Source organism: Paramisgurnus dabryanus, chromosome 5 (assembly GCF_030506205.2).
Source record: "Paramisgurnus dabryanus chromosome 5, PD_genome_1.1, whole genome shotgun sequence".
In the NCBI taxonomy this organism is placed as follows: Eukaryota; Metazoa; Chordata; class Actinopteri; order Cypriniformes; family Cobitidae; genus Paramisgurnus; species Paramisgurnus dabryanus.
The window spans coordinates 40,044,740-40,057,481 of NC_133341.1; the positions used below are offsets into that span (position 1 = coordinate 40,044,740).

A 12,742-nucleotide genomic window follows, 5' to 3' on the forward strand; every position below is an offset into this window, starting at 1 on the left:
GTTACAATATTCAATAGTCAGGTCACACTTGTGAGCTACCAGTCAACTTTTGACTCAACTGTAACAGACACCCACACATCTCACTATTCCCAGTTAACCATCCTGTGCCATCCTTATTGTAGTACCATCTTCTCAGGCTGGCCATGCAAGGAAGCACCTAAGCTTATATCCACTGTTAACTGTGGTCTAAAGAAGAAGTTTGTATTGCAGGAGGCAGAGAGTAACCGGCATTGCCGGAGGTTGCAGTTGAAGGACATCATTCCAGTGGAGACACAGAGACTTACAAAGTATCCGCTTCTGCTGGAGAACATCGCCAGATACACAGGTTCTACAGCCACCTTCAGTGTTAAAGGGGACATATGATGAAAATCTGACTTTTGTCCATGTTTAAGTGCTATCATTGGGTCCCCAGTGCTTCTTTCAACAAAGAAAATATGAAAAAGAACAACCCAGTTACTTAGTTTTGGTAAACCATTCTCTGCGAGCACGTGAAAAAATAGCTCATTGAAATTTGACTTTCCTTGTGATGTCAGAAGGGGATAATACCGCCCCTTAATCTACACTATCCAACCACGACACTGCCATTTAGTGTAGAGAGAGAGAAAAAATAACTGACAGCACAATTGAGATTCATTTTCAACAAACCACCATTATGGTGATCAGTGTTTGCATTTTAGCAGCTCATTTGCATTCTAAAGGACACATTTCTGCTCACACCTACAAAGTGGCAATTTTAACATGTTATAATAAATTATCTATATGGTAAAACTTCACATATGTACTCTGGGGACACCAAAGATCTTAAAAAAAGTCTTCAACAGTATGAGAGAGTTTTCCTTCCATGGTGGATGTTTGATGATTCTTGATGTCTTTGACTACAGAGGACCCAGAGGAGAGAAGTAAAGTGAAACATGCTGGCGATTGCTGTCGAAAGATTCTCAGTCACGTCAACCAGGAGGTGAAAGAAGCCGAAAACAAACAGGTACGCTCTTGTCAAAATTTTTTGCATTTTGCATATCGCGTCTTTTGCATGCTAAAGTTCATTATTTCAAATGTAGGTGCACGGTATGCGCGCTCATAACGGAAGCGATGTGGCCGCGAAGCGCTCGTTTTTTCCAGGCGCGTCAGCACTGCATCGAGTTAAAAACATTTTAACTTTTCTGAATGCCGCAGGTCATGTGACAAAAACCCTTTTCACGCGTTTTAGGCGCGACATGTCAACGGCCCCTTATGAATGTTTCTCTTCCATGGCTGCTGTGATGTCATAACAACCCAAATGCCAGAGGGCTTCCTTCTGACATATTACAGCAGTTAAGGATGTTGAATTATAATTAGAGTTGTTTGCTAGATTAATTGTTTTTAAGGAACGGTATGTAAGAAATGTATATCAATGAATCATAAAATGGCCCTGATATGTCACTTGACATTAAGAAATCATTTTCATTTCAAATACTTATATCACTGACAACAGTGGTCTGGCCAGGATATTGTCATTTAAAAAGTGAAGTTGCAGCCCTCAACTGATGTTTATGTTGTCATTTTGTGTATTGGCCACCAGTTGTGTGATTGCAGTACCAGTTTTAGCCACAAGTTTTGTTATTGCAATACCAGTTTTGGTCACAATCCTACATATACTGTTTCTTTAAGTCGCAAATGGATCACTAAACCATGCTGAATTGATCCCTGATCTTATGTTGCCTCTAGAGGTTGGAGGACTACCAGAGGCGTTTGGACCTGTCCTCACTGAAGCAGAGCGAGAACCCCATGATCGCTGAGTTTAAGGTAAGACTGGTTTAGTTTTTCAATTTTGTTGTCAGATGACAGTGTCAGTGTAAATAGGTCCATATAAACAGTGTTCCCACGGGTGATGGAATTTTTGGAATATCATGAAATTTTGAAAGGTCAAAACCAAACATTGAAAGTCAGGGAATTTTTATTTTTTGTCCAAGTCATGGAAAATCAGGAATTTTGTTTGTCTTTTTTTATTTTAGTTTGCATTTATCAAAATGTAATCAGCAAGTTATAGAGTTGTTTCCTCATACTAAATGTAAGCAAAGTTTCAAAAAAGCAGTTGGGCCTGTCACAGAGTATTTCTGTGCCGAATGCACTTTCGATTACGGGCCCAGCTGACATTTCAGGGGTTTCTATACTTATCACTTATTTTTATGGGCACTTCCCCCGGAAACCCCCCCCCCACCCGTCAATCAGCGGGAGACGCTAGAACTTACAAACATCACATCACGTGACATCTATGTTAAATTTCAAAACTCAACAATGGCACGAAAGAAGAAGTGTGTTTTTGGATGTAAGGAGAAAAAAGCCAGCCTTATGGAAACAATGGATATAGTTTATTATCCAGGGTAGCAGTGGAGTTTTGTGTCTGTGTTTGTTGCGCTGGATTTCATTAAAAAGTCCCAACCGGGTCATGAGTTGCATGCGGAAAGTAAGACTTCTGTCTAATGTAGGAAATAGTCGCGTGCATATTATATAAATGACATAAATGATATAAATGTTGTATAGGGTTGCATAACTCGTACTTGCTCCTCCCACGGTAGTAACTCCTCCTTCTTAATTTTTTCGTATGTTATCGGAAAGATTCGGTAAAGCTAATCTTTCTTTTAGAAATCTGATTAAACTAAAGACTCTTCGGAGATATAAAGGATGTCATACTAATAGGTACTCCAGATTACCTTAGTACATTAGTACATCAGAAATGCAGAAACTATGTGTTATGGGAGCTTTACCCTAAATTTTTTATAAACTCACAGTGTACACCATTACCAAGCTCACAGCATCTAAGACATGGCTCATAAAAATTCACCTTTTAGCCAGTGAAAGTCAGGAAAATATCAGGGAATTTGACTTTTGGCTTAGTGTGGGAACCCTGATTTAAATGCACTGTTTTATTTTAAAGGGAGTCCCGTCCTCATGTTCAAACTTGTATGAATTTTTCTTTCTGATGAACAAAAAATACGGTATTTTGACAGATGATGCTAAGCACACAGCTGATGGTAACCATTGACTTCCATAGTAGGAAAAACAAATACGATGGAATTCCATGGGTACCATCAGCTGTGTGCTTACAATCGTTTATCAAAATATATCTCATTTATCAAAATACTTCCATAATATTTGTTTTCCTACTATGGAAGTCAATGGTTACAGCAGCTGTGTGCTCATTTATCAAAATAACTTCAGCTAAACTCTGTTTTGTCGCTTTATCTAGAGCCTGGACTTGACTAAGAGAAAGATGGTGCATGAAGGACCTCTATCCTGGAAAGTCAACAAAGACAAAACTATTGGTGGGTGTGGCTTGTCACATAGACTTAATCATAGATCAAACCCAGTTAACAAGTTTCTTACAAGAGAAAAACAATAACAAGACAGTTTGATGTACTTGTAAGCATAGTTGTGCATTTTTTGTCAAACATTACAGTTTGGATGTCAGAACCATCTACTCCTATAACATATGTGACAAACAGCATTACATTGTTATATAAACTGAATGCAGCTTTCCCAATCAAATCAGAAGTGTGATACTGTTGTATAATTTGAAATAACTAAAAGATGTGTGTTTGTGTGTTCAGAGCTATACACGCTGTTGCTGGAGGATATCTTGGTGCTACTTCAAAGGCAAGATGAGAAGTTGATCTTAAAGTGTCACAGCAAGAATCTGGCAGGCACAGCAGAGACCAAACACATCTTCAGCCCCATCATCAAACTCAGCACTGTGATGGTGCGCTCAGTCGCCACCGGTAAGCAGCGTTGCACTATAAAAACCCTGATTTCGGTTATTATTGATTGATCGATCTGTTGAAAATGTATGGGATGTCAAAAACCATCTTAATGGCACGGCCACACTAGACTTGTCATTCCATTGACTTCCATTCATACAAATGCAAATACGGCAGACCCGAAACACAGACTCATTTAAACCTTGGTGAACTCTGACGTGCGAATTTGTATCATGTGAAGATGAGTGACCAATATATGATCTTGATAGAAAATCGAAAATAACATTAATGCACTCCTATTTTGTATTATAATAATAATAGTAATAAAAGCAAGCACGTCGGAATCCATGATGTGTGAATTAAACACACTTTAGCGTGTGATGTCATATCCGGTTGCATGCTGGATGTTTAGTGTGAACATGGCATAATAACCCTTATACAAGTTTCTGTCTGACTTTACAGTTCTGTATATAAAGAAAATATGTAACCCATGTTGGCAAAATAATTTGGAAGGCGCACTGTCTAATTTTGAGCTAGAGGCAAATAAAAGTATAAATGTTGATTTTGGTCGAAATTGAGTTTTTTTTAAAAATGGGTACACTTGGCCCTCATCTAGCAATCCCCATGCTCTAAATAGTCATTAAACATCTAAAAATGATCATTGTACATTTTCTGAGGGGTGTATCGTCCTAAATGTTTAACATATACAAAGATGCGTGTCCATTAACTCATTCCCTGCCAGCATTTTTGTGATTTTTACTAAAGTTTTACAAAATGCCTTCCAGTAAAATTTTCTTCTATAAATATATAAACATACAAATATATCAAATGAATGAACAGACCTTCTGCTTTCAAACAAACAAAACAAGAAAAAATATCTTCATTTGTTTTCTTTTTATAACCTCTTAAATATGGTTTCTTCAAAAATACCAAAATTTGAGCAAAAAGCTGAAATGATAGCATTTTTGTAAAGGAATTTAGTTAGAGATCAGATTTTGAACGATGATCAAAACATACACGGAGATTAAAAATAATTAAATTAGTTTTTGCTTCAGTTTTTTATAAAAAATTTTCCCTCTTTCTCTTTGTCTCTTAAATATGTCTCTATTTAATTTATTTTTTATTTTTGTAATTATTTTTTTGTTTTATAATCTTATGTGTATATGTGTAATGATGCTATGTTTTTGGTTTTAGGGTGACTTTTTAATATTCTGTCGGGGCTACATATCAAAAATAGCCCTAATTCTGGTATATTTACAATTATGATCATTAATGTGCATTGTCCCTGTTTAAGGGATAGTTCGGCCAAAAATGATATTAAACCCATGATTTACTCACCCCCAAGCTGTCCGAGTTGCATATGTCCATCGTTTTTCAGACAAACACATTTTCGGATATTTTAGAATTTTTTTAGATTTTTCAGTTGATTAAATGTGAAGTTACGGGGTCCACGACCTTCAAGTACAAAAAAAAAGTGCGTCCATCCTTCACAAATTAAATCCAAACGGCTCCAGGATGATAAACAAAGGTCTTGTGAGGGTAATCCGCGCGGTGTTGTTGTAGAAATATACATATTTAAAACTTTATTAACGAAAATAACTACCTTCCGGTAGCGCCGCCATCTTAGTCGCGTCCACATGCAGGTTGAGAGCTTATGCAGCCTACGGAGGTTTCTCTGCTGCTGCTCTGTGCCCCCACCCTCCGAATTTGTCATACGTCACTAAGAAAAGTGCGTACACTACGCTAATACTCTCTCCTGAATACAGAGGAGTCTAAGATGGCGGCGCTACCGGAAGGTAGTTATTTTTGTTAATTAAGTTTTAAATATGGATATTTCTACAACAACACCGCGCGGATTACCCTCAGAAGACCTTTGTTTATCATCCTGGAGCCGTTTGGATTTAATTTGTGAAGGATGGACGCACTTTTTTTGGACTTGAAGGTCGTGGACCCCGTAACATTACATTTAATCAACTGAAAGATCTAAAACATTTTCTAAAATATCCGAAAATGTGTTTGTCTGAAAAACGATGGACATATGCAACTCGGACAGCTTGGGGGTGAGTAAATCATGGGTTTAATATCATTTTTGGCCGAACTATCCCTTTAAACAAATAAACTAAACTAATTTGGTAAGAGTGCCATCTAGTGGATAATAGCGGAATTACAGATTACCATAAAAACTCGTCAGGAAAGCGTCAATGGAAGGGAAATTTTCCTAATTGACGAGATAATTCGTCAGTGGCGGGGAAAGCGTTAACATGCGCTTCTGACATTTTGGTTTCGGTTTTAAACATGCTGGAATGAGAAAATAAAGTGCAGGACTTGAAAGTTTGGCCCCTGATTGATGTTTAACGAGTTATTAAGAGCCATAAGACATGAAAACGATCTTTTCCCGGTGATTTTAAGGTATGGAAGACGTGATTTTGCTTTTGAACCTGCTTTTTCAATTTTTCTCAACATTGACTTTGCTGAGTTCATCAGCTTCAAACTCGTGTAGCTTTGTAATTTTTTGTGAGATTCCAACAAACTACACACTGTTTGGAAGGTTTTTCATAGATATAATATATATATTTATATATATGAGTCGGAGACTCGTTTTGCCAGCATGGGTTGCATATATTAGATAATGCCATTTGCAACATATTAGGTGTTAACCCTGCAGACGTTATAAAGTATATTTTTTAAAGTATATAACCACATGTGTTACAGATAACAGGTCGTTCTTTGTGCTGTCTATGTCTAATAATGAAGCCCAGATCTACGAGCTGATGGCTCAGACCGTATCTGAGCAGAGGACGTGAGTGCTGCTTTTTAACGTACCACATTAAAGTGTACAAAATCTACCTTAGATAAATAAAGTCCTTCGCTATCATATACTATTAAAAGTGCTTTGGATACAGTCAAAAAAACCAGGCCTATCGTAAACAGAACTAATCTTGTTTGACCTCCCTTACACTAGGTGGCAGTGTCAAATCACACATCGAGCCGATTGCATGAAGACCAAATTGCACAGCATCATTCCATTACCTCAGACCGAGTGAGTTAAAGATTTATTTCATTAAAGTGTTTTACCGGGTTACTGCTTCTGTCATAACACTTGACATGATGTTTTTGCAGTGGTGAACGTGAAGAAGTTGAGTTGATTAATTCTGGTGTTCAGAAACTCAACAAAGACTCCGAGCCCATTCCTTTGGGGAATATCCAGCCTCCAGGTACCATGCTTTTGTTTAGGAATAGTTCTCATGTATAGATTAAAAACGTTTCACTGTGGCCTCCACTTGTAAGCTGGGGAATTGACTAACTGCATACAATCTTTGTATATACATAGAAACCTTGTCACTGCAAATGTTTCTCTCTATAGAAAAAGAAAGCACTGAGGTCACGCAAACCCCTCCAGCGAGCACCAACCCGTTCGAGACCAAATCCGATGAGGAAGAGGAGGAAGAAAGCTCATTACAAGATCAGGGTGAAGGTGAAGATGATGAAGCATTCGTGGTGGCTGATCTGAATGACAGACTTATGTTTCTGAAGCAACGCTCCAGGCAAGGCATCGCCATAGATGAGGATGAGGCCGAGGCCTTCGAACTTCAGCCACTCCGAGCTGATGAAGCTCTCAGAACATGTGAGTTGAAAATTTATTACGTTTATGTTTTGATGCACCACATTTTTGGTGTTTTTAATTTAAGGTGGACTAAAGCTTAAATGTTTTACCGCAACATGATATTACATTAAATATATGCATTTACAAACTCATGTTTTGGTAATGAGAACTAAAAAGTTGTTTAGGTACTATGACAAACAAAATGTCAACTTTTATCTGGAGAGAACTGCATACCTGGTAGCCATTTTGAGTGTCACAGTCAATTATGTCCCTTCCAACAATTTTTTTTGAAAATGTTAGTTCCTTAAGGGCTTAAACAATGATTGAACATCGTTGTGGAGGATGAGAAAATTGGTCTTGGACACATTTATATTTCTTTGTACCCAAAGAGTGCATATTAGTACTTCAAAGGTACAAATTGGCAGTTCAAAGATAAATATTTGTACCTAAATGGTACATATTAGGACCTTTTTTAAAGGGTACTGCCCCAGCTTTGTACCTTTATTTTTGACAGTGTACAATCCAAACCAAATGTCTGCGCAAGCACACAGCTAGGGTTGCCAGATTCGGTAATCAAAACCAGCTCAATGGATATGTAAAACTAGCTCAAAATCATCCCAATGACTATTCACAGCCCAAATACCAAAAACTAATAAACTTTTACTTTTAACCCATAGAAAAATATAAACTTGTAGAAAAAGTTGCCCAAAACGAAAGTCAGCAAAAAAGCTAAGGACTTGGCAACGCACCTCGTCTCTCATCGAGTTCACGCTTTATCTTTATCTTATTTTAAGTTTTTAGATATAGGCAATGAAAAAATACTTTTTTGATAGGCATGATCCTATTTTATTGCTTTATGTAATGTTATGAAAGACATGAATGCTACAGAATGTACAGCGCGTGGCCCCATTACCTTAATAATGCGTGTTGCCATTGCCTTGCTTTTGCATGTTTCTGTGATAAGAATCATGTGATACGTGAATCAGAAGTAAATATATAAGATGTAAACTTAAGCGCAATTCTTCTGTGCATGTGCACGAGGTATTTTTGCATACGATTGAAAAAATACTACGATTCACGCGTTTACATGCATACTTTTCTCCTCATGATCGGATCACAGATCGGACTACAGCACCGCTTTCAATACAATCGAATTTTGCAATCAATTGTATTGATTAAGGTGTTTACATGAAGGCTTTTCAATCAGATTGAGCCATTAATACAGTTACAAACAGATTATTTGCTTGCATATAAACTAGGGATGCTTAACGATTAATCGTGATTAATCGTTAGCAGAATAAAAGTTTTTGTTTACATCATATATGTGTGTGAACTGTGTATGATAACTTTGTATAAATAAATGTACACACATGCATGTATATGTTTTAGAAATGTTTACATGTGTATATACATTTGTATAATTATGTATAATTTATTATATATATAAATATAAATACTTAATATATACATTTTTTTTCTTAAAATTATACATGAATGTGTTCATATTTATATATATACATATTTATTATACACAGTTTACACACATATGTGATGTAAACAAAAACTTTTATTCTGCTAACGATTAATCGCGATTAATTGTTTAGCATCCCTAATATAAACCTAACTAGTGATATGTGGGGGCTCGTTTGGATGAGCCTTTACTTTTGGAAAGAACATCTCTTTGGGTTTAAGACTTTAATCTTTGAAACTATATGCATGAATAGCTTTTAACAATCCACAGACAAAGAAATAATAAAATCACATCATATGATCTCTTTAATCATTTTGTACCTCTGTACTTTGCTGTCTGTCGACCTCGCTTATTTACGTTGTTTAGTGGCGGCACTGAGACAGCTGCTGATCAGGCACATTTCCAATCAGGAGGACCCAGACAGAGATATCGAGAAAAGACAGGCACAGGAGGACGGACAGAGGACGAATTCTCGGCAGGGGCCAGAGGACAGCACTGCAATTGGGTCCTTGGTTGAGAATGGCTCAGAGAGAGACGAGACAAGACGACAGAACCCTCCAGAACCGCCTCCTGGAGACACGGGGTTCTTTGAGACGTCCGAGGATTGCGGTACGTGTTGATCCTGTTGTACAGAAGCAGCTAAATGATTCTGAGAATGTGGTCGGAGAGGATATATAAGTCTTGTGGAGTCACTGTTAATCTCAAATGAGTAAAATACACTGAATAGCAATATTGACCTTGATCATTTCAGGTGCATTAGCGCACCTGTTTATGTAACAATAATCCAATAATTTTCTCTTGCCGTTTCTCCACAGGTAGTTACATGGTGCTGGAGGGTTACGGAGGTTCGGTTGAAAGCTGCACAGATGATGATGTGCATGGCAGTAATGGTGAGCCAGTGGCTGGAGGAGACTCTGGCATTGACTTGAAGAAGCTCCTCTCTTCTTCATCCCAGAGCAGCAAAGGACCACACATCAACAGACAGATCATGACTCACATACGTCTACTGCACGCCAACCTGCAGCACCTGAAGGTAACATCACATCTTACCCGAAAACTGAGCACGCATACAAAATATTCATTAGTAGGACACACATATTACATGCTATTTATATGTTAGAAAAACGATTTCTTAACAATGTATAAATGAGTAGCGTGGAAAACCGCAAAATTATATCTATAAACCCTTTAACTGCCGCTGTCCAGTCAGCGGGACACCTAAGTTTACTTCAATATTTTTGATTTAAATGTTAATCTATCACAACAAACTATATATTGTTGGAAAGGTCTTTTCATATTTCAAAACCTTTCAGCAGTAATAATAATGCAGTGACTGTAATTTAGTAATTTGTGAAAGAGTATGCAGCAAACCAACACAAACCTCAGTTTTTTGATAATTTTATGTATTAAAAATAACACTATATTGCATTTTTTATTTATTACAAATAAATGTAAACTGCTATAAAAAGGGCTTTCAGTTCTGATTAATACAGTCTGAGACAATAGTATCAGGGTTCCCACCGCTCCTTGAAAGTTTGTGAATCTGGGGGGAAAAATTCAAGGCCCTGAGAAGTTTTTGAAAATATACATACATAGATACAGGTCATTGAAAGTGCTTGAATCTATTTTATGCAAGAAGTTTTCTGGGGGGAAAAATCCATATTATTCCCTGTGTAGTGTAGGATAATATCATAAAATTTCTAGACTTTAAGCACACGTGCTAAACTGTTCGTTTTAAATGCTTATATCTTCTGTATGCGAATGTTGATTCATACCAAAATGCTTTTTTGCATAGTTGTGTTTGACACATGAAAACGTCTCTGGTTACGTATGTAACTGTTGTACCCTGAGAAGGGAACGAGACGCTGCGTCTCCCTTGCCATACTTCCTGCGTCCCTGTAATGTCATCTTTGGCAATATTTCATATAGCGATATACTTCCTGACTCCCGCGTCACCCTGTCTTTGTCGTTAAGCCTCACCATTGGTTGAATGTGATATACAGATTCAGACACACTTCCCCTTGGAGGCGTCCCCCGAGTGTCGCTGCAGTGACGCAGCACGAGTTCCCTCAAAAGGGAACTGTAACAATGTATCTTTAAAGATAACACAATGTAACCTTGCTCTTACTTGAAATGTGTCCTCACATTTAATCCTTGAATTTGAGGGTATTGGACCTGGAAAGTCCTTGAAAGGTCCTTGAATATGAAGTTAACTAAGGTGTGGGAACACTTGTTGTGGTCCAAAGTAATACTTAAATGTTTATTTTCAGGATATAGAAATTAAGTATAACCTAGTACGCCAAAGGCTATCAGAGGAAACAGCTACTGACACAGAAGAAAACAAAGGTAGTGCATCTTCCGCTCACAGCTTTTCTTATTGGCGTATGTTTGTGTATGTTGCGGTGTAACAGTTTTATTTTTAATTTTTTCCTCTTACAGATAAAAGTTAGTGAATTGGAGCTATTTTCTTTTTATTGAGGCTGCAAGAGACACAAAGACACTGGTAGGGCTGCACCGCGGTCCTCACGCTTCAGTGACGTCCTCACAACAACTGATGCTGTACACCAGCAATGCACAGACAGAACTGGAGTTTGCATTCACACCACATGGATTCTTACAGGATGAGCTCAGATCTCTGTCCATATGCATGCAAGCGAGATGTTTCGTGGAAAGTTTGCCACGTTAGAAAGTTTCATCGCCTCTCACTCAACCAACCACATGTGAGGTTAACCATCGGTAGGAGAATTATTGAACTATCCGCACCTTGCTGAAGCTAAACCAAAGATCTGACAAACTTCTGCATTCCCTGCATGAAATTTAGAGATCACGGTCATTTGTTCTGATCGGAAATAATTGGAATTAAATAATGGTTTAGCATAATCTCGCCTTAAGGAAAGCACAGCAGGTCGTTTTGGACCGATTTCCAGATGGTAAGTAGCATGTGGTGTTAGGATTTAAACAAATATCCACATCAGTGAGTGGCATTGAAACTCTTAGATGAAGCTCGGACAATGTGTGGAGAATACTAACTTGATCACGAGCTTTCTTAACATCGGATTGGTTGAAATGTTTCATTTTATGGAAGCACGTGACATGTGAAGTGGTGGGTGTAACGCTAGTATCTAGTATTGAGACACATCATAATAAATGAGGATGGGCTGATGATTGTTGTGCTCTCACTCTCTCTCCTCATGCTTTCTCGCTAAAGTCTATTTAATAAAGCTACTGAAAATGTTTTCTCTGGTTTAGGCCCTTGAGAAAACCAGACCTGTAATGTCGTCGGGTTGGGCCGGCGTTGCTCGTATCCGGCAGCTCGGCCCAACCGCTCTTTCACGTTTTCTTGAGACGCTTCATCGCAGGAACTTGATAGAGACCCGTAAAGGTCCACTTTAAATGTAATGTAATGTAATGTATTGTATTATGACCAACACTGCATCTCTTTATAGAGACCCGATTGTTTGTTTTTTCATCTTTTGCTTTCTAAAGCGTTCAGTCATGTATTATTTTAACAGAAACTACTAAAAAAGAAGAAAAAAGACTGCAAGGTATCCTTTAATATTAATGTAATCTGTATTTTTATTATTCTGTCTAGACATTTGAGGTATTTTATTATATTATATTGAGCATTATTATTATGGTCTTGGCATTCCGTTGAGAACATTAATAGACAAGATTTTATTAAATTTGACTGAAATTATGTATTGTTTAAAATGGAAAGATGATATTGCACATTGTGTCTTCATTTTATCACATTTACCTTTTGAGGATTGTTTTGTTTCGGATTATGACCAAAAAGGAAAATACACAAGTTCATTTGTAGCAAATTTATTCAATAAACTGGAAACACAAGTGGTGCATTTATTTGTCCGAAAGTAACACTTAAACGCTCAAACTAACATTGGTGCCAAATTAAAATGTAACTATGTTGCTGTC

General features: G+C 37.5%; 1 protein-coding gene across 4 annotated transcripts in view; it reads left to right on the forward strand.

Moving 5' to 3' along the window:
* Positions 1 to 12,658, forward strand: part of arhgef12b (Rho guanine nucleotide exchange factor (GEF) 12b) — a 76,588-nt gene extending 63,930 nt beyond the window's left edge. For all 4 annotated transcript variants that reach the window (XM_073814756.1, XM_065284115.1, XM_073814757.1 and 1 more), the window contains 13 exons: positions 211 to 325; positions 882 to 982; positions 1,705 to 1,782; positions 3,227 to 3,302; positions 3,588 to 3,755; positions 6,447 to 6,534; positions 6,697 to 6,774; positions 6,855 to 6,949; positions 7,099 to 7,359; positions 9,176 to 9,418; positions 9,625 to 9,842; positions 11,080 to 11,155; positions 11,249 to 12,658. In XM_073814756.1, the coding sequence (XP_073670857.1) occupies positions 211 to 325; positions 882 to 982; positions 1,705 to 1,782; positions 3,227 to 3,302; positions 3,588 to 3,755; positions 6,447 to 6,534; positions 6,697 to 6,774; positions 6,855 to 6,949; positions 7,099 to 7,359; positions 9,176 to 9,418; positions 9,625 to 9,842; positions 11,080 to 11,155; positions 11,249 to 11,259 (1,608 nt within the window). In that variant the 3' untranslated portion in view covers positions 11,260 to 12,658. The remainder of the gene's footprint in view (positions 1 to 210; positions 326 to 881; positions 983 to 1,704; positions 1,783 to 3,226; positions 3,303 to 3,587; positions 3,756 to 6,446; positions 6,535 to 6,696; positions 6,775 to 6,854; positions 6,950 to 7,098; positions 7,360 to 9,175; positions 9,419 to 9,624; positions 9,843 to 11,079; positions 11,156 to 11,248) is intronic.
* Positions 12,659 to 12,742: the final 84 nt, after the last annotated feature.